Genomic DNA, 22,797 nt, shown 5'->3' with positions numbered 1-22,797 from the left:
AAATGAGTCATATTCATTTAAGCTTATTAAGTGTGCACATGGCTTGGTCAAAATACAGGTGCAATTTTCCAAAGCATTTGCCAACATGAAATGAAAATGCATCTATTTTTTACTAGCAATTCTCAGAGTCAAGCCTTTCCGAAGGTACCCTCTAGAGAAGAAACCCTAATGAATGATTGTATCTGATGATTAACTACAACTTTTTTTTTCAGTAATTTTATATAAATTTTAACTATATTAAGAATAAAATGCCCCCATAACTTTGTATTTTATTTCCAACATCATTCACTGTTTTCTGGGTTGTGTCTTTGATATTCTATGGAAACTATAGTCCAGATTAAACTCCTTTAATTTAACAAGGCAAAACCACTATACTGGAAAGAAATATAATTAGTCTGGTATGACTGATTCTTACAATCTTTGTCCTAGTCCTCATTCTTTCTGTGGCCCATATACCCATGTACTATCTCTTCAGGAACTGCTTCAGCATTCTGACAAGCCAAGCTTATCAGCTATGTTGCTTGGACTGTGTACTCTTGGCTATTGGCATAACTTGAAATTTCACCAAGAAGTACCAGTGTTAGGGTACAAATAAGGACACATGAATGGTGATTATTTGCATATCACTCATTTATGCCCCTATCTCCATGATGCTTCCAATATTGTCAAGCTAAGGTTGTTTTTCCCTCTAACAAAGCATTAAGACAGTAAGGAGTTCTTGGGGAAATGTTATACTCCACCTGTCTCAACTATTTGTCAATGGGCTACAGGGTTTAAGGAAACTTAACGTTATCTGCCATTTCCTTCTGCCTTTGTTTCCCACATCACTACTGCTTACATTAAGCCCCATTAAGTGATGATGAAGGATGCATCTCCAAAACAAAAAGAATGGTAGAAATAAGTTCCATAATGTTAATACTGCATTACTGACAGCTAGAGATGATAGATAGATAGATAGATAGATAGATAGATAGATAGATAGATATAGATAGATAGAAAAACATACGCAAGAGTTAATTTTTTTTTTGAACTAAGAATAAAGAACAGTTTGGCTTATTAAGAAACGAGAGAATGTGATAAACAGAGCGCTTAAGAAGAACCATTTTTAGCATCAATTTCTTAATGTTTTCAGCCTATAAATCATGTTTAAAAGAAGAAATAAACAAGTACAGAAATAACTACTGCTGCTAAAGAACAAATATTCAACCAAGTACGTCTTAAAGACTCTAATTGATTTTATTAATGGATTCATGAACTAGGCAGCATCCCACCCAGAGAGGACAGTCCCACTGAGCTGCAGAAAAGGAAAGGTTTTTAAAGGCAGAAAATGAGCAGGAAAGGGAAAATTATTAGTAAAGAAGCACTGTTCTTCCAAAAGAGAACAGAGGGATCTATGAGTAAATTTCCTAGGACCGACCAGGAAAATATATGTTGACTGGTTAAAGATCATATTCCTGGTGGAGCTGAAACTACAGTTAGGTTGGGTATTAAGTCTTGGTTTACTGACCTGGGGCTCTTAACGTAAGTGACTCCATTTTGGGCCTGTGGTTTTCTTTTCAAAACTATGTAATATAGAAGATAAGGGATATATAGAAAAGAACTATAGGAATTTTTTTTTAGTTTTTTTAAATTTTTAATGTTTATTTATTTTTGAGAGAGAGAGACAGAGCATGAGCAGGGGAGGGGCAGAGAGAGAGGGAGATACAGAATCTGAAGCAGGCTCCAAGCAGTGAGCAGTGAGCACAGAGCCCGACGCCGGACTCAAGCTCACAAGCCCACAAACCGTGAGATCATGACCTGAGCCAAAGTCAGATGCTTAACCAAAGGAGCCACCCAGGAACCCCAAGCACTACAGGAATTTAAAGAACACTTTGGATTACTTTCGAATGCCTGAGATTCTTTGGGGGCCTACAGCAATTGGCTTACTTTAAAGTCAAACTCAGATGCCCTGAGGGGAAAAGTGGGAGAGGCAATAAACATCATTAGGGAGGTGGGGTGGAGGAGAAAGTCTTTCTTGATCTCCTCTTCAAGATAAAAGTAGGTCTGGTAATTTTTGTCTTTCTAATCTGTGTGTCAAAAATATTTACAGCGATTTTTGGAATTAGAGCTCTTAGTGTAGACTTAGCTCATAATTAAACTGGCCATGCTTATATAGTGCAGAGCAGAGTGTGAGCATATGTGCCAGTTTGCATAGGAAAGTCCCAGTTTGCATGTAGTGCCCCAAGTAATTATTAATTGTGTCCGCTTTCACTCTCAAAAGTAACTGTTGTCCTGGCTTTGGCAGGAGGAAAGGCAAAAATAATCCTAGCCTTGCTAGACTCTGGCGCCCTCTTGTGTTTAAAGCATGAAAAGGCTTTATGGAAACCTTTTCCTTGAGGTTATATTGGGGAATTTCACATTCTGATAATCGCATGTTCACACCACAAACCACCACAAAATGTGAACATCCCAAAGTAGATCATCTACTACTAATTTCCACACAAAGATCTCAGCTTCGAATTTCATGTCATCAGACTTTATCACTGACTGCCTCTCACAGTTGCTGCTATCTTTAGACTCCAGGACTCGCCTGCCCCATTTATCAGTAACTTTAGTCCCTGGTACATGCCCACTGTCTCTAACGCTACGTCTGTCTTGCTTCATGGTAAATTCAATACACACATAGGTAATTTTCCCACCATGCTGACCTCTGACTACCTTAACCTCTCCTCCAACGTCCTTGCTCTCCACCTTGCTTCAGTCAGACACTCCCAGTCACACCATAGACACTGTCATTACCGGTGCCATCTTATCTGTCTTGCTCTCTGACTGCCACATCCCATACTTCCACCTAACTCCTAGTAACCCCACTCCAACAAACCTTTGACCACCACAAAATGTACAATCCATTAATTTTGCTAATACTTCACTGTGCCTCATCCCTCACTGTTCACTTTAGTCTCCATACCAGATGAAATTCCATGATCATTCATTATAATAATACCCTAGCAAACACCCTCAAACTCCCTTGTTCTTCTTTTGCATTGCCATTTGTGTGGCCAAACCACAAACTCTCCTTAAATCCAGATCTCTCCCACTCTTCGCCTATATCCTTGCCGCCGAATGTGCGGGGAGAAAAACACGTAAGAATAACAATTCATCTAATTTTTTTTTAATTTTTTTAAGTTTGTTTATTTATTTTGAGAGAGTGTGTGCACACATGTGTGAGTAGGGGAGGGGCAGAAGAGGAGAGAGAGAGAGAGAATCCCAAGCAGGCTCTGCACTGGCAGCGTGGTGCCCAATGTGGGGCTTGAACTCATGAACTGTGAGACCATGATCTGAGCCAAAACCAAGAGTTGGATGCCTAACCAACTGAGCTATCCAGGTAGCTCAGCTGATAACCTTATTTCCTACTTCACTGAGAAAACTGAAGCAAGCAAAAGAGACTTCTAGATTCTACCATATCTGCCTATTGACCAGCATACTCTGCCTTCCCTCTTATCACTCTGGCCTAGATGAATGTCCATGTCCCTGTCTAAGGCCTGAGACAATGTCTCCACTTGTCAGTAAATCCCATCTCCTTTCTCTTATACATCATCGCATACCGATATTGATATGGATACAGCCAATAGGTATATATACTATCTATATCTATACACTATATACTGATGTATCTATCTCTTACTACTGGATCATTCCCAGTAGCATACAACCATGCTGTTTTTTTCTTTCATCTTCAACAACATATTTCTTCATCTCACATCTTATGACCACTGCTATATTGCTCTGCTCTCTTTTACAACAAAACTCTTCAGAAGAATTCTCTATATTCCCTTCTCCAATCAATCCCTCTCCCATTCTCTCTCACATCCATTTAATCAGAACCATGAGACATAACAACAACTTGCTGTTTAGGCCTCTAGGTTTTAGAGAGTTTGGTCATGCAGCAAAAGGAATTGGAACGATACCTCCAAGAGAGCAGTGGGAACCTGGCCTAGGCGGGGGCAGCCTATTCCCTAACAGAGTTACATGATTTTGCCAACATGTTATCAGCAGAAGTCTGGGGAGCAGCTGAGCATATAGATTCTAAAAGTGTTAAGCCAATGGGGATAAAATATATTCAGTTAAGCCAAGATCATTGATGTAAGTGCACTCCTCCAGGGTTAGGAATATAAAATTTTGACTGGAATACTGGGGATAGTGCTACCTGTTTGAAACTGTCGGCTAATGAAAGCCTGGATTCAACAATAACACAGAGTTAATGAGGTTGAAATGCCAGATATTCTCTAGCATACTCTTGGCAAAGGAATGCCAAGTTACGGGAAACTAAGAATGATCCATTATATGCAACCTCCTCAAACACCCCCTGACTACACCCCTCTGGGAAGGTCTAAAAGACACCAAGACATTAGGAAATGCATTAGTGAGGCAAGCACCAGCATCCCTGCAGAGCTCTGCAGTTCAGAGATATGGGCAGATGAGGCTGCAGTGCAAATGTACCCTTATATCAATAGGGATAGAGGGATTCGGTGTGGTAAAGGCCTGGCAGAGTGCTGGACTGTTAGAAACAATATGGGGCAATGACTTCAACAAGCCACAGATGGGGCATATAATAAGTATTTTGGGGCACCTGGGTGGCTCAGACAGCTGAGTGTCTGACTCTTGATTTTGGCTCAGGTCATGATCCCAAGGTTGTAGAATCGAGCCCCAAGTTGGGCTCCAGGCTCAGCGTGGAGCCTGCTTGTGATTCTCTATCTTTGTCTCTCTCTGCCCCTCCCTGACTCACGCAAATTAAAAAATTCTCTCTCAAATTAAAGAAAAAAAAAATTTAGTAAAAAAATAAGTTTAAAAAAATCAGTGTTTTGACCTTCTGTGCTTTGTGCCAATGGCTAACTGATTTTGGAGTCCCAAAAGTTCATAAACTGACAGCATGCTAAGATGCCGCTTGACATACATATGTGGAAAAAAAGACCTAAGTCTGTTAGGTGAAACCTAACCCAAGTTGCCAAAGTATGCCTTGTGCCCAATATCCAGACCTAAGTCATTTTGGAGACTAAGAGCTTCGATGAAGGGGAAAATCTGTATACTTCTGAGAAAAGATCCTGCAACACAGCCATAGGTGTATGCCACAAATCTTCTGCCAAGCTAGCATTTCTCAACCTCTGTACTACTGACAGTTTGGCCTGGGTATTTCTTTGTTGTAGGGGGTTATCTTGTACATTATAGGATGTTTGGTAGCATATCTAGTCTCTACCCACAAGATGCCGGTAGCACACGTACCTACCCTCTTCCCCAGTTGTGACAACCAAAATGTTTGTCAAAACATTACCAAATATCCTCTGGAGAGTAGGGTTACCAGATTTAGCAAATAAAAATACAGATTAAATTTGAATTTCAGATTCAAACTATTGCATGGAGATATCTATACTAAAAAAAAAAAAAAAATACTTGTTCTTTATCTGAAATTCAAATTTAATCGGGATCCCTATATGTTATTTGTCAACCCTACCTGAGGGGTAAAATCATTTTGTAGATAGAGAACTACTGATCTAAGACACTGCCTCTTTAAATGTGCTGGGAACTCGTTACAACACTGATTCTTAAAGGCCCATTCGCAGGCATTCTGACTTACTGGGGCTGGTGCAGTGCCTCTGAATTTTCATTTTTAATGAGTTTCTAAGTGGTGCTAATGGTCGCTGGTCCAGGAAGAAGCCTTATAGAGTATTGCCCCAGAGATTTTTGCTGGGTGACTATACACTAGAGGAAAGGAAATACCCAATGATTCTGGGAATTATTAGATATTGCTTCCTAAATGACATTGACTCCCAGGGACACAGTGTGCCACCAGGTTCAAAAATTCAGAGTAGCAACTTATGGAGATGAGCAGATAGATGGTATCTTGGCCTAAGTTAGTCTAAACTTGGACCCCACATGGAGTGACAACAATTATGGCAGGAAGCATCAAAGAATCCCCTGGGGCTGCCCTCCCACTCCTGCCTCCTCTGTACCAAGACACGGACCTAAAAGTAACACCACATCCTGAGAGAATTGCAGGGATTAAAACCAACAACAAAAATTTCTGATACTGGGGTGGTGATTCCTCCACCCTTGCTAGGTAACTCACCTGTTTAGCTGGTACAAAAGTCAGATGGATCATACTGAATGACATTAGATGATTGTGGTCTTAATCAGGTAGTAATCCCAATTTCAGCAGCCACTCAAGATGTTTTTTCTCTAGTGAAGACAATCAACACAGCACCTGGTACCTGGTATACAACTCTTGACTTATCAAATGTTTTATTTTCCTTTCTAATCAATAAGGAAAATTAAACATAATTTGCATTTATTTCCATATCAGGAAAAACAGTATACATTTATGTTCATTTCCCAGGGCTATAGCCTCTCTCCCACCATCATAATTTAGTTGATTGTCTTGATATCCCAGAGGACATCAGGCCAATTCTGTATATTAATGTCATTATGCCAATTGGATCTGGCCAACAGGAAGAAACAAGTATCAAAAATACCTTATTTACATATATGTCAAAGGATGGGAGTTAAATTCCATAAAATTTAATAGGTCTACTACACCAGTGATATTTGTAGAGGCTCCATCATTTGGGGAACGTTAGGATAGCCCTCTATAAAATGAGACGTGAGCTTCTGTACCTTGCACTTCACACCATGAAGTAGAAACAAAACAAAAACCCACCATACTTGCTTCTTTCAAATTTGGAAGCAACACATGTCACATGTAGCATGTTGCTCCAAACCATTTCATTTGATAATTTGTAAAGCTACCATTTTTGAGTGGAGTCAGGTATAAGAAACTTCTTGAAGTTTCAAAAGAAGCTGTCTTGCTACTTGAGCCCTAGGACATGGAGTGACAACAATTTGGTAGACCAAATGGTAGTAGAAGTATATTGTTGTAGAGAAAGATTGTATATATGGCTTGAGGCAGGCTCCAGTGGGATTGTCACAGCACAGACCTCTAGGTGTTTAGTAAGACCACACCTCCTCTGATGACAAATACTCTCCCCTTGAAAAGGAGCTCCTGGCTTGCTACTGGCCCAAGTTTTTGAGACTGAACACATTACCACGCACTACCACATGGCTGCATACACTGAACTTCCCATGATGAGCCACAAAGCTGGATGTGCACAGCAACTTTTCCACTGTCATATGGAAGTAGTATATAGGAGACCAGGTCCTAGCAGGTCCAGGAGCACAAGGAATGTGCATAACCACTTGGCTACAACTACTAAGATATCTTTTTCTACCACTTTCTTGCCTTTTCCTCAACCTATGTGGGAATCCTCTTGGGGACTTCCCAGTGAGCATTTCACAGAAGGGAATGAAGCATGGGCCTAGTCTTCAGATGGATCTTTACCTGATACTGCACTGACAAAAAGTGAATGTTCACTGTACTATGACCCATTTAGGCATGACCACAGAAAACCATGATGGAGAGAAATCCTCCAAGCAGACAGAACTTTGAGGAGTACATCTGGTTGATTGTTTTATGGCCTGAGGTACAAAGACCTATAATTATTTATGGGCAGTGGCTGTTGGATTGGACAGACAGCTAGGAGCTAGATGACAAGATGGACTGCATATGGGCCTCTTGGAATGTGAGAATATTTAAGTGTCAAGTATATATCCAACAGAGGGTATCCATGATTGCAAAGGCTGTCAAAAATCAGATAATCAAGAGGATCTATTTTGCGAATGTAAGGAAGCCTCTTTCTCCAGGCATCTCAATGCTTGCTTAACACATCCACACACAAAGTGGCCATAGCAGCATGGAAGGAAGTGTGAGATAACAACATGGTTTTTAGCTCCCCAAGATCATTTTGCCTTTAACTACTGCTGAGTGCCCAATCTGTCAACAGCAGAAGCCAATACTAAGGTACTGATACAGTACCAATGTCCAGGGTGGCAGGTGACTAACCAGTAGCAGTTGGTTATGATGAACTCTCCTCATCATAAAGGGAACCATTATTTATGTTCTCAGGGATAGCTTCATATTCTGGGTAAAAATTTACTTTCCCTGCCTACAGAGCTTCTGCCAACCCTAGTATCCTGAAGTTACAGGATGTCTAATCCATTGCCATGGTATCCCATATAACTGTCTCTGACTATGGTCATAGGTTATGAAAAAACAGGTTTAGAGATAGGTTCATGCTTTCAAAGTCCTCCATCTTGCAGAAGCTTGATAGAACAGTGATCTGGCCTGTTGACGTTTCAATTGTAGGGCCAGCTGGTACCCCATGTAATGCTAGGATATTGTCCTACAGCACAGGATGCATGCTATAAACCAGCAGCCAATATTGCACAGAGCCAGAGTGCATAGGTGTGGGGACCATGGAAAAGAATGGTTCTTCTATCCACACTGACTTCCTAAGGTGTTTCTCTACCATGCTAGACATTCTCCTGCCTCCATTTCCTCTACCTAAATTCTTTCCTCCACTCTATTTTTTATTTTTATGTTTTGTTTATTTATTTTGAGAGAGAGAGAGGGCATGAGAAGGGGAGGGGCAGAGTGAGAGGGAGAGCAAGAATCCCAAGCAGGCTCTGTGCTGCCAGCACGTAGCCTGAGGCAGGGCTTGATCCCACACACTGAGAGATCATGACCTGAGCCAATATCAAGAGTCAGATGCTTAACTGACTGAGCCACCCAGGCATCCTACCTCCACTCTATTTAAAATTGCAAAATCTCCCTCTGTCTTCCTGATTACCCCTTCCCTTACAATGCTTTTCTCTCTAGCCCTTCTCACCTTCTAACATACTATATTATTGATTTCATTATTGTTTATTATCTGTCTTCTCCCAGTAGAAGGTGAACTTTACAAGAGCAGGGCTCTCTATTTCATTCGCTCTTCTACCCTTGGTGCCTAGGACAGTGCCTGAAACATAGTAGGCACTCAAAAAATATTTATAAATTGATTTGAATGAATATCATGAAAGTTCTTGGGGAATAGTAAGTAAATATATCCAGTCTATTATCTTTCTCTACATTAGGGATTAGTTGGCAAGCTTTTTCTGTAAAAGGCCAGAGAGTAAACACTTGAGGATTGTGGGCCATGCAGTTGCTGTAGCAACCACTCCATTTTGGCACTGTAGCATGAAAGCAGCCATAGACAGGAAGTAAATGAATAGAGGATACATGCAGAAGAAGGAGAGGAATTGCTGAAGGTCTAGGAATTGGGAGACTGAGAAGGGAGTTAATATGGAAAGAAGGGACTTCATACGGAAATACTTTACAGAAATACGTTTGATTCATTTCTTTCTCAGGCCCTTTCATGCCACCATCACAACTAATACTACTGAAGTTAGATTTTCAGTTTGGCTTTGATTTTTGAATATTGTACTTTTATTTTTTTTTATTTTTTTTTTAACGTTTATTTATTTTTGAGACAGAGAGAGACAGAGCATGAACAGGGGAGGGGCAGAGAGAGAAGGAGACACAGAATCAGAAGCAGGCTCCAGGCTCTGAGCCATCAGCCCAGAGCCAGACGCGGGGCTTGAACTCACAGACCGCAAGATCGTGACCTGAGCTGAAGTCGGTCGCTTAACCGACTGAGCCACCCAGGCGCCCCTGAATATTGTACTTTTAAAACTCCCACAGAATCCACTTACTAATACGACCTCCAGGTGGAGCCCTTTCTCTTTTTCTCATTAAGCTGTTTTTATTATAATGGATCCCTGAACATCTTGACGGTTGGGGGTACCCACCACCACTGCAGATGAAAATACCACTTTTGACTCCCCAAAAACTTAACTACTAATAGCCTGCTGTTTACCAGAAGCCTTACTGATAACATAAACATTTGATTAACACATATTTCATACATTATATACAACAAAGTGAGCTAGAGAAAATGCTATTAAAATCATAAGGAAGAGAGAATACATTTATAACACTGTACTGTATTTATTGATACTCTAAGTTGTTTATAAGATGAAAAATCTCTCAGTGTCTACATCAATATTGCCTTTTCTTAAAAGTTTTTATTTATTCATTTATTTACTGAGGCAGGGGGAAAGGCAGAAGGAGAAAGAGAATTCCAAGCAGGCTCCACACCCAGCACAGAGGCTGACATGGAGCTCGATCACACGAACCATGAGATCATGACCAGAGCCAAAATCAAGAGTTGGACCCTTAACTAACTGAGCCACCCACGTGCCTCTTAAGTTCTTATTTAAATTCCAGTTAGTTAACATACAGTGTAATATTAATTTAAGTTGTACAATACAGTGACTCAAACTTCCCAACAGCACACAGTGCTCAATCACAAGTGCACTTCTTAATCCCCATCACCTACTTCACACACACACACACACACACACACACACATACACCCTCCCTCTGGAGTGATCGTTTTGTTTTCTATAGTTAACAGTCTGTTTCCTGGTTTGTCTCTCTGTTTCCATTGCTCATTTCTTTGTTTCTTAAATTTCACACATGAGTGAAATCATGTGGTATTTGTCTTTCTCTGACTTAGCATTATTCTTTCTAGCTCCATCCACATCATGGCAAATGGCAAGATTTAATTGTTTTTTATGGCTGAGTAATATTCCACTGCATTTATATACAGTGGAATATTTTATGGATATCTTCTTTATCCATTCATCTGTTGATGGCCATCTGAGTTCTTTCCATAATTTGGCTATTGTTGATAATGCTGCTATAAACATCAGGGTGCATGTATCCCTTTGAATCAGTATTTTTGTATCCTTTGGGTAAATATCTAGAGTGCAATTGGTGGGTCACAGGGTAGCTCTATTTTTAACTTTTTGAGGAACCCCATACTGTTTTCCAGAGTGGCTGTACCTCAATATTATCTTATATGATACAAAACACTACAGATGTTATATATATCACTAAAACTAGACTTTAAAAATGCAAAGATAGGGGCGCCTGGGTGGCTCAGTCCATTGAATGTCTGACTTGAACTCAGGTCTTGATCTCACCATTTGTGGGTTTGAGCCCCATGTCAGGCTCTGTGCTGACAGCTCAGAGCCTGGAGCCTGCTTCGGATTCTGTGTCTCCCTCTCTCTCTGTCCCTCCCCCATCTGTGCTCTGTCTTTCTCTCTCTCTCAAAAATAAATGAACATTTCAAAAATTAACAAAAATGAAAAGATAATGTGAAAAAGAAATTATTTTTATTTATCGATATAATCATGCGTTGATAATGAAGAAGCAGCAGTATGATTGCTCTGTGGTAGCCTAGTGTAACCAATATGATTGCTTCGTGATAGCCTAGCTAATATACTAATGAATCAATCACTATAAAATTTTTATGGCATATAGCATTATAGTCATATTCATAATACAGTATTGTCCCCTTTTTTATTTTTTATTTTTTTTTGTCCCCTTTTCAAAAAGTAAGCTCTAGGCCCAATGTGGGGCTTGAACTCATGACCCCAAGATCAAGAATCACATGCTCCACCTACTGAGCAGGTGTCCCCCCCATAATACAGTATTGAAAACAGTGTTACATTTTTTTAAAAAAACACTTACTGGGGCGCCTGGGTGGCGCAGTCGGTTAAGCGTCCGACTTTAGCCAGGTCACGATCTCGCGGGCCGGGAGTTCGAGCCCCGCGTCAGGCTCTGGGCTGATGGCTCAGAGCCTGGAGCCTGTTTCCGATTCTGTGTCTCCCTCTCTCTCTGCCCCTCCCCCGTTCATGCTCTGTCTCTCTCTGTCCCAAAAATAAATAAACGTTGAAAAAAAAAATTAAAAAAAATAAAAATAAAAAAACACTTACTTGTAATGATAGGCTGATATATACTTATTCTGACTGAGAGACACAGACAGAGACAGAGAAGCATCCAGTACAGTAATGTAATTTGCTGAAGGCAAAGTTGTAAAACAGTAAGAAAGCCAGCACAATATTAATTTTACGTTAAATATCACTCATGTTATGCCTGTGTAAGGATAGGCTAACCACTTCCATAGAATTCTTGCACACAATGTTCTACATGATGAACGATGAACGCTCAGGCAATGATGATAACGACACGAAATGTCTCAATACAGCTCTTGTTATACAGTTACTAGATTTTCACACAAAGACACGCACAGACATACACAACAGATATTTAGTAACTGTACATCATGATGATTATTTCTATTCATTAAGTGGATGTGGATCATCACAGAGGTCTTCCTTATCTTCACGTTGAGTAGGTTGAAGAGGAGGAAACAGAGGTCGGTTGGTCTTGTTGTGTCAGGGGAGACACAGATGGGGGAGGTGGAAGGGAAGGCAGGAGAGGCAGGCACACTAGGTGCAACTTTATGGAAACACATGTAATTTCTGTCCGACTTTCATGCTTCTTCCTTTCTCTAAAAATGTTTCTATATACCACCAGTCCTCTTCCACCATTTGTTTTAGTTTCAGTGCCCATATCACAGAGGTTCCATGCTGTAAAAGAACTCCAAAGCAGTCTTGAATAGTCAGAACTTTCTGCCCAATTGTTTAATGCCAGCTTGTTTTCTGGCACTGCTTTTTTTACATCTTCCTCCTCGTCATCTGGCACTGGTTTGGAAGCACTCATGTCCATTGAGTCATCTTCTGTTAATTCCTCTGGTGTGATGTCTGTTAGCTCTTAAATTTCCCAAGATCCAGATCTTGAGACCCTTCACCACAACCACCCTCCACCTTTTTTGCCATATCTACAATCTCTCTCATGATTTCCTTGGCTCTGTTGTAAACTCTGTGAAGTCAGGCACAGCATCTGGGCAGTTTCTGTAGCAGGAATTTATTGTTTGGGGCTTGATGGCTTTCGTGGCTTTTTCTGTAACAACAATGGCATTTCCAATGATGTAATCCTTCTAGACTTTCATGATATTCTCTCTATTGTAGTTCTATTCCACAGTATTGACAATCCTTTCCCTAAAGTACTGTGTGTAATGAACTTTAATGATCCTTATGACTCCATGATCTAGAGGTTGAATTAGAGCCATTGTGTTTGAGGGCAAGTAGACCGCTTCAACATCTCATGGGGTTCTGAGTAGACAGGGCATTGTACAAAATCAAAAGAATGTTAAAAGGCAGTCCCTTGCTGGCAAGGTACTTCCGGACTTCAAGAACAAAATATTGATGGAACCAATCCAAAAAAAGGAACCAATCCTTGTCCAGGCTTTCTTGTAGTACAACCAAAACAGTAGCAGCTGGTGTTTACCTTTCCCCTTCAAGGCTTGGGGATTATCAGCTTTATAGATAAGGCAGTTCTGATCATAAACTCAACTGCATTTGCACAAAATAGAATTAGCCTATCCCTTCCTGGCTCAAATCCTGGTGCTTGCTTCTCTTCCTTACTAATAAATGTCCTTTGTGACACTTTTTTTCAGAATAGGGCACTTTGGTCTGCATTAAAAACCTGTTAAGGCAGATGTCCTTTCTCCTCAGTGACTTTTTTTTTTTAAGTTTTATTTTATTTATTTGAGAGAGACAGAGACAGAGTGAGTGGGGGAGGTGTAGAAGACAGAGAGAGAATCCTAAGCTGGCTCCACACTGCCAGTGCAGAGCCCAGCACGGGGCTTGAACTCACAAACCGTGAGACCACAACCTGAGCTGAAACCAAGAGTTGGATGCTCAGCCGACTGAGCCACCCAGGCACCCCCTCAGCGATTTTTTAAACTGTGTCTGAGAATGCATCTGGCTGCCTCTTGGTTGGTGCTTCTCCTGTTTTCTTGACATTTTTCAAGCCAAACTTCTTGTTCAAATGATCAAATCATCCTTTGCTGGCATTAAATCCTCCAGCTTTAGATCTTTCTTCTTCCTTTTGCTTCAAGTTTTCATATAATGACCTTACTTTTTCTCAAATCATATTTGAGTCTATAGGTATGCCTTTCTTATACTAATCCTGTACCCAAATAAGAGCTGCATTTCAATAGGAGATAAAAAGGTATTTTGCAATAAGTACAAAGTTTTCACCCCCGTTGGTGTAGCTCCAGTGAGAGCTTCATGAATTTCCTTTTTTTTTTTTTTTTTACTATGTTCCTTACACTGGATTCATTTATCTTGAAATGCAGGCAACCACACTGCAGACCTCAATCTACATGTAGTACATATCAAGCAGCTCAACTTTTTCTTGTCATGTCATGACTTTCCTCTGCTTCTTAGAAGCACTTTGAGCATCACTAGTGGCACTTTGCATGGGTCCCATGGCACTATTCAAGGTTTATAGTGTGGCACTAAGCATGGTGAAAAACACGCAAGAACCTCGAGAGAAAACATTTTACTGTGATTCACAATATACTGGAGAGAAAACCCAGTCATATGAAGACCATCATCACGAACAGCATTCGAAGTGGATACTGGCAACACTTAAGCTCACCATCACAGCTAGGATAGATGGATACAAAATTCTTGCATAGTATAGTATGTGCTACAGTTAATTTTACATAGTTATGATTTAATCCTGCATCTTCGCATTTGGTTACATTTCTTTTGACCGTAAACGGCACCATGTATGGTCTGCATTTGTGTGCATCAGTTTTGATAAATTTTAACCTTTTATAATACATTTGTGTATATTTTACGGTAGTAAGTGGCAAAATAGTATCTACATATATTTTATGCTTTCATGACATATCTAACTTCTTTATTTTTTGATATATATAGGCAATGCAGTTCATCTATGAGTTTTTTTTGAATTGTTACATATCTCCAAAAATTTTCCAATATATGTATCTAAAAAATCCATGTATAAGTAGACTCCCACAGTTCAAACTCATGTTGTTCAAGAGTATACTGTAGTTTATTCCACAAATATTTACTGGGCATCTATGATGTGCCAAGAACTAAGTGTTAGGATATAGCTTTGACTTACACAAAGACCCTATCCTCAGGAAGCTTACATTCTATGAAGACAGATAATCAAATATATATATAGTCACTTCAGAGAGTGATACGTGATACAAGGAAGTTACAAGGAGTAATGGGAGTCCTCCTTGAAGAAATACTAGTTTTTAAGCTGAAAACCGAAGAATAAGAACCAACCATGCACTGTGGTAAAATATCTATAACATAAAATTTACCATTTTTAAAGTTTATTTTATTTTGACAGAGAGCACAAGTAGGGGAGGGGCAGAGAGACAGGGAAAGGGAGAGAATCCCAAGTAGGCTCCACACTCTCAATGAGGAGCCCGATGTGGGGCTTGAACTCACAAACTGTGAGATCATGACCTGAGCTGAAGTCGGACGCTTAACTGACTGAGCCACCCAGGCACCCCCAAATTTACCATTTTTTAGGAGTAGAGTTTTGTGACATTAAATACATTAACATTGTTGTGCATCCATTACCACCACCCATCTCCAGAACTTCTCTCATTTCCCCAAACTGAAATTCTGGACATGCTAATCAATAACTCCTCACTCCCCAGTGGCCCCAATGGCAACCACTATTCTCTTTTCTGTTTCTGTGAATTCAACTCCTATTAGGTACCTCATATAAGTATAATCATACAGTGTTTGTCCTTTGATGACCAGTATATTTCACTTAGCATAATATCACCAAGTTTCATCCATGTGTCAGAACTTTTAAGATGACTATTCCATTGTAAATTTATACCACATTTGTGGTATTCTTCTGGTGTTCATCTTTGTGCTTTTGTGAATAAGGTTGCTATGAATAGAAGTATAAAATGTCTATTTGAGTGCCTGCTTTTAATTCTTTTAGTGTATACCCAGAAGTGATCATATGGTAATTGCATGTTTAATTTTTTGAGGAACTGCTAAACTGTTTTCCCTAGCGGCTAACACTGTTTTACATTCCTTCCAGCAAAGCACAAAGATTGCAGTTTCTTCAGATCCATACCAGCTCTTGTTTTGTGCCTTTTATTATATTATTATTATTATGGCTATCTATTGAGTATGAAGTGGTATCTCATACCACATGGTATGGTTTTGATTTATATTTCCTTAGTGATTACTAATGCTAAGCATCTTTTCATGTGCTTATTGGCCATTTGTATATCGTCTTTGGAGAAATGTCTGTTCAAGTCCTTTGCCCTTTTTTAATTGGGTTGTTTGGCTTTTGTTGTTAAGTTGTAAGAATTCTTTATATATTCTACATATTAACTCCTTATTAGATGATTTGCAAATATTTTCTGCCATTATGTGGGTTGTCTTTTTACTTTAGTAATGTCCTTTGATACACAGAAGTTTTTAATTTTGAAGAAGTCCAATTTATCTAGTTTTTCTTTTGTTGCCCGTGCTTTGGTATCATTTCCAAGAAATCGCTGCCAAATCCAGCATCATGAAGCTTTTCTCCTAAGTTTTCATCTAAGAGTTTTGTACTCTTCACTTTCATGTCTAGGCATGTGGTTCATTTTGACTTAATTTTTGTCTATGGTGCAAGATAAGGGTCTGACAGTCCTTTTGCACGTGGATGTCCAATTTTCTTAGCACCATTTTTTCCAAAAGACTGTCTTTTCCACATTGAACGGTCTTGACACCCTTGTCAGAAATCGTTTGAGCACACACATTAGAGCTTATCTGGGGGGCTCTCCACTCTATTTCATTGGTCTGTATGTTCTTCTTTATGTCAGTACCACAGTTTTTTGATTAATGTCGTTTTGTTGAGGTTAGAGTTTTAAATCAGAGGTCACAGCAATTTCAAAGAACTAGGGTAGGGATCAGCAAACTTTTTCTGTAAAGGGCCAGATAGCAAATATCTGGGGCTTCACAGGCCATGTGGTCTCTGTCATAATTACTCTACCCTGCTATTATAACACTAAAGTAGCCATAAACAAGACACACTCAAATGGTCGCAAGTGTGTTCCAATAAAATTTTATCTATAGTAACAGGTGGCAGGACAGATTTGCCCCAAAGGCAGCAGTTTGACACTCTGGGCTGGAGGCCACAGTTGGACCATTTTCAAAAGTCCAAAGGAAGGCAAGTGTGACCAGAATAAAGGTGAGAGAGGAGAAAGGTGAGATTGGAGAGATAAGTAAGAGCCAGATCACAGAAACCTATAAACCACAAGAGGGTTTGATTGTTCTCCCTCACCCATTCACTCACCAAACATCTATCAGGGGCCTACTGGGAGCCAGAGGCTGGGACTACATAGGAGTTAGGCTCAGTCCTCAACCTCAAGGGATTTCAATATAGGGAAGAGGTGTAAGCTAAGGAGTTTTAGTACAGATCAAATTTCCTTTCTGATTCATGACATATGCTCCATTCCATCACCTGAACCATGGGAGCTGCTCTGAGTTTACCCTACTGCTTTGGTTCAAGCCTTTATTAATTCTCTCCAGGATGATCACAAACAGTCCATTCAAACAGCCTCTGCCTGTAGCCTCACCGTCTTCCAAACTACCCTCCAAACTGCAGCATTAAACTCCTAAAATGTAATTATGATTGTACTCCCCACCTTCAAACTATATTGATGGCTTTCATCACTGTTAGAGTTAAGTCCAAATCCTGAGGATGACGCAAAAGGCCCTGAATGACCAAGCTCTTCCCAACTTCTCAGCATCGTCTGCTCTCTCTCCCCTTGGTGGGAAGTGCGAACTGACAGCCTGGGACATCGACTCACACAAATAACACAAGAGCACGTTTGGCTCATGATTAAGTCATGGGTAACATCTACATCAAAGAACATCTGATATGTGTGTGAATTCTTGTTGCTCGTGTTTCCATTGTAAAGTATAATTATGAATTGAGCAAGACTTAGTAATAAAAGAGCAAATTTGTATAGAGAGAGCCTAGCACTGCTAAGCCATTTAATCCTCACAACTCTCTTCTAAGGTAGTAGTGTCATTGTCTCCATTTTACAGATTAGGAAACTGAGGCACAGAAGGGTTAACTTCCCCAGAATTACACAGCTTGTATAAGTGAGGGCATCAATATTCAGACTCAGGAATTCTGGCTCTATAATCTGTGCTATTAAGCACATTAAGCTCCCTCACTAAACCATGAAGATGTTATTTTAAAATACTGACTGCGTCACCTGGGTGGCTCAGTCTTTTGAACATCCGACTTCGGCTCAGGTCATGATCTCATGGTTTGTGGGCTCGAGTCCCGCATCAGGCTCTGTGCTGACAGCTCAGAGCCTGGAGCCTGCCTTGGACTCTGTGTCTCCCTCTCTCTCTGCTCCTCCCCCGCTCACTCTCTGTCTCTCCTTCAAAAATAAATACACATTAAAAAATATATATTAAAATACCTACTGAAGGGGTGCCTGGCTGGTTCAGTCAGTAGAGCATGTAACTCTTGCTCTTGGCGTTGTGAGTTTGAGCCCCATGATGGGTGTAGAGATTACTTAAAAACAGAATCTTAAAAAAAATTAAAAGATAAAATAAAATAAAATAAAATAAAATAAAATAAAATAAAATAAAATAAAATAAAATAAAATAAAATAAAAAAATACTGAAGCTGTGCCCATAGTCTAAAAGCATGGTCTCTGGCTAGCAGCATTAGGTTCATCTGGAAGCTTATTAGAAGTGCAAATTCTCAGGCCTGACCCCCGACCCACTGAGTCAGAGTCTCTGGAGGTAGGGCCCAGGAATCTGAGTTTTAGCAGGCTCCCCACGTGATTTTTAAGCATGACAAAGTTTGAGATTCACTGCTCTAAAACATTTATTCCTGTGCAGTAAAGGCCTTAATGGAGGTAAAGCTTAAGACAAACATGAGAATAATTTTGACAAAAGAAGTAGAAATCGAATTCTTTTTAATTTACAAAGCTTTCAAACTATGTCATAAAAAAACGATCCTACTACAGAACAATATAGGTTGTCAAAGGTCCTGAGAGGATGCTTGAAAGGATGAATAAAAGTACATGATAAACCTGAATTTCAAGCAATCAGGCCCAGGTCAAATCCACACACCTACTAACCTGCTGTGTATCTTTCAGCAATTGCTTAACCAGAGCCTCAATTTCTTAACTGACAGGGTAAAATAGTAATCCCCTTGACCTATACCCCACGATGTTTGTGAAAATCAAGTGAGATAATGTATGTGACAATGCTTTGTATGGAAGGATAACATGGTTCATTTTCTGCTGCAACTCGTTACAATAGAATAGATGCATCTTCCCTGCTACTCAGGAAGTGGATAGGAGTTCGACTCTTGCAGTGACTTAAGAGAATTCTCTTTAGTGTAGGTTGTAGGAGATACACAGCTGGAATGAGGGGTTGCTCTGGACTTGACAAGACAGGAAAAGAGGGAAGTGTCCTCACTGAGAAAATGGGGCCAGAGCATTGGCAGATGGTGGTAAGAATACCATTATATATCTCTAAACTCATCGGTAGCTTTATAATTTCTCCTCCCATAAATATTTCATTAAAACCTGTAATAGCTTAGGCCAATATTCAGTCCTGTGCATTCTTACAGCCTAGCATTTGCTATTATATGGGCTGTTTACAGTAGCTTCTGTTCTGATTGGTCAATGTTTGTGCCTCTCAGGTTGTTAAAATTTTAAATATCACCTCTGGTTATACTCCATAATAGAAAGAAATGTTATTTGAAGTTTATTTCAAACAGAAGCAATTCTCCCCTTTCCGGATGGTTTAATGGGTTCATCCTGGGCTTCACCAGGCCTGTCTATTCCTCTGAACTTTGATTCCATTGCATAATCCTCAACTTAATGACAAATAGTTTCAGCATGTTCATTCATCAAAACAACAAAATGTATATTTACTTATTCTGTTTCTAGCACATTTCTCTGGCTGAGGAAGACACAAGCTACCATTCTGGAAGGACTCTCATGCATGTGTGGGTAAGAATTTGATATCTAGGGTGGGTTTCTTTTATTCATTTTGCAAAGCTAGGATATCCCAGGCCACCACTCTCTTTTCTTTCCCCCTTCTTTTCTCCCATTGCTATTTTCTCCCTTCAACTAGGTACAGAATAGGTACACTTCCAATCTATTCATTTTTTTCCTTTTGGATTGTCTCTTGGATGAAAAGTGACTTTCAGATAAATGTGAATCACTTAAGATGGAGCTACCATTGGGAGAATTTAAAGGCCTCTCATAAGAAAACAAAACCTATTAATTATATTCCTTACTCGAACTAACTTTAAACCATGTAATAGATTCCTGTATCTTACAATCTTCACCTCGAAATGGTAGGTGGTAGGGACACCAGTTATTTTTCAAGCATGCATAATTTTTAATTGAAGCTGAAATGTTCAAAGTGACCAGTAGCTATACTGGTTGAGGCATGACATGGACACTTAATCCCCAAAATAATAACACTTAAAGATTTCTGGCTCTGCTGAATGTGACCCATGCAGTGTAAGGAGCAGCCCAACATTCTCTCTCACTTGGGGTGACTTAGCTTCCCACATCTAGAACCTGTTTAACAGAAACCCCAAATTCTAGAGATAGTCTGCTAAAGCAGGTACAACCAGGGCAGGGAAAGTGACTGATTTTCTTTTCAGGTGCTCTACATGAATCATGTACTGGGTTAAGTCCCTTCATTCCACCAGCATCCCCCAATCCTTTTCCCCCGAAAAGCAAAAAGCCTAGAGGATTTAAGGCCTTGTTACTCAAGGCATGGTCCATGAACCAGCAGATCTGAGGTTGCCTGCAAGCCTGCAGAAATGCAGGGTCTCAGGCCCAAACCAGACCCACAGAACTCTGCTTTTTAACTAAATGTCCAGGTGATTCATATTCATGTTAAAGTATGAGAAGTACTGGTTTATGTGACGCATTTGTTAAAGCCCATACCAAAATAGAACCAAGATTCTCTACTTAGTTTGAACACTTGAAAAATTAAAAACAGATGACTCACTTCACTTTTGATGTGTGATGCTCGAAGGAAAGCAGCCCGAGCCTTGGTAGAGAGGAAGTGGTGATACTGAGAAGACTTCTCTCCTTACAGGTTCTCCCATAGACACTGCAGCTCTTTAAAGTTCCAGGACCTTCCCTTTGCCAGTCCTCAGGAGGCAAGAGAAAGAATCAGAGAGGAAATGGAACAGCTCCTCAGCCAGGTCCTGCAACAACCAGGAAGACGGAGGCTTTCCAGAAAAACTAGCCTTGAGGAAATGTCCAGGGTAAAATGAACGGTTCTCATACCTCCTTGAGTTCCTTTCTTCTCCACCATCAGCTAGTTATTACCCACATTTCTTTCTCGACCACTGGGATTCAAACTGACGACCTAATGCCTCCAATCAGCCTGGGATCCATTTCCAGCGTTCCTGGCAAGAGGATGGGAAAGGGAGAAAATGCACGAGTCAGAAAGATATTTTTATCTTTCTCTTTGCACGACAGAATCCTGACAACAGTATCTCTGACACAAGCAACAACTTGAGGAAGGGTCAAAACCAATCCTAGCAAATAGTTTTACTCTGTGTAAACTTCCTGTCTTTTGCCAGCTCTGACGAAATCGGGGGGTCTCCTCTCATAGGCCCTGCCTTCTGGCAAAAAAGTACAAGCAGGAAGACAACAGATTTGAAAGGAAGTGAAAGAAAACAAAGCAAAGACAGTGTTAGGTTTCAGGGCAAAGACCCACCAGAGATCCGAAGAGGAGACAGAGGCTATATTTAGAACACGCTAGCCTGCTAATGTTCTCCTTTTCTAAGCCAGAAATAGAATAGGAAGGTAAGACCATATTAGATAGGCATTTTGTATTCTGAAAACATGATGATGTCAAGTGAAATAATAGGACATTTGCACAGTTGACCATTTTGCTGTGCTGTAAGCATGGCAAAGCAGAGGTATCTTGTCTGGAATATAATTAAGCAAAGCATGTGTGCATTATACTAGTAATGCGATTGTATATGGGCAAGGCCTAAAGGTAAAAAGTAGTGCAAAATTACAAACTTCCTCATCAATGGTACGTTTAAAAGAAATGCTGATAAATCCATAGACATGGCTGAAATTTTATTGCAAGGTTTTTTCTAAACCAAATAGAGCTAACTTTGCAAATACAATTTTAAGGATAATTTAAATACATGTTAAAAATAAGTAATGATGATTCTAAGAATCAGCGAGGCACTGTTGGGGAAAAAAATGGAATGTAAGACATGGTCCCTGTACTCCAGGAGCTGACATCAAGTTTGTGTAGAAAAGACTAACACACATGACCTATAACAGCCAAGCTGGCTGAATTCCATATTGGTTCAGGTGGTATTGAGGGGGAGAAGAGACAACCCAGCATAGACTGTGGACCCTGGATCCTCACTTCCCACTGATACAGACCTCTGGTCAACTTGGCTAAGGTGACCCAGTGAACTCTTAGCAAGGCTCAGAGTAACTGGACTCAAGCTCTCATGATTTCCCCTTATTACAGAGCAATAAACGTTAGATAAATCCTTGCTTAAGAAGTCACTGAAGCTTCTTTTCCACTGAGGCAGATCTAAGTGATCCCAATTTAGGAAATTCATATTGCTTTTTTGACAAAAGGGAACACAAATTTTCATTTTAAAGTTTTCTCCCATGTTTCATGTAATGTAATTTTATGTTATTAAATATACTATGAAGACAATAGTAATTCAATAAGGAAAGGAGAAAAAGAAAAGGAAGGAAGGTAGCAAGGAAGAGAGAGGTCAAAAGAGGAAGGGAGGGAGGAAAGAAGGAAAGAAGGAAAGAAATTAGCATCAAGTTGTTTACCAGAAAGGATATGGTTAAATAAAATGTAGCGCAGGCATACAATGGAGTATTCAACAGTTTAAAAGAATGAGGTAGAAATATATGTATTGTCTTGACAAAGAAAGACCTCCAAAATAAATTAATTGTAAAAAGCAAATTGCTAATTAACACAGGACATACAAAATGTTAAAACACATGCACATCCTCACAAAACAAAATTACATGTTTTTATAGGTACCCATATAAAAAAAACTTATATGGGTTTTTTTTTTTA

At 39.9% G+C, this 22,797-nt stretch overlaps 1 protein-coding gene across 1 annotated transcript in view; it reads right to left on the bottom strand.

Moving 5' to 3' along the window:
• Window positions 1-21,274, bottom strand: part of ABCG2 (ATP binding cassette subfamily G member 2 (Junior blood group)) — a 134,416-nt gene extending 113,142 nt beyond the window's left edge. Inside the window, 2 exon segments of the mRNA XM_030313459.2 lie at window positions 6,104-6,213; window positions 20,725-21,274. Of these exon segments, the coding sequence (XP_030169319.1) occupies window positions 6,104-6,148 (45 nt within the window). The 5' untranslated portion in view covers window positions 6,149-6,213; window positions 20,725-21,274.
• Between the last annotated feature and the right edge of the window lie 1,523 nt (window positions 21,275-22,797).

This window comes from Lynx canadensis, chromosome B1, assembly GCF_007474595.2.
Source record: "Lynx canadensis isolate LIC74 chromosome B1, mLynCan4.pri.v2, whole genome shotgun sequence".
NCBI lineage: Eukaryota > Metazoa > Chordata > Mammalia > Carnivora > Felidae > Lynx > Lynx canadensis.
This window is presented reverse-complemented; position numbering and strand designations above follow the sequence as displayed.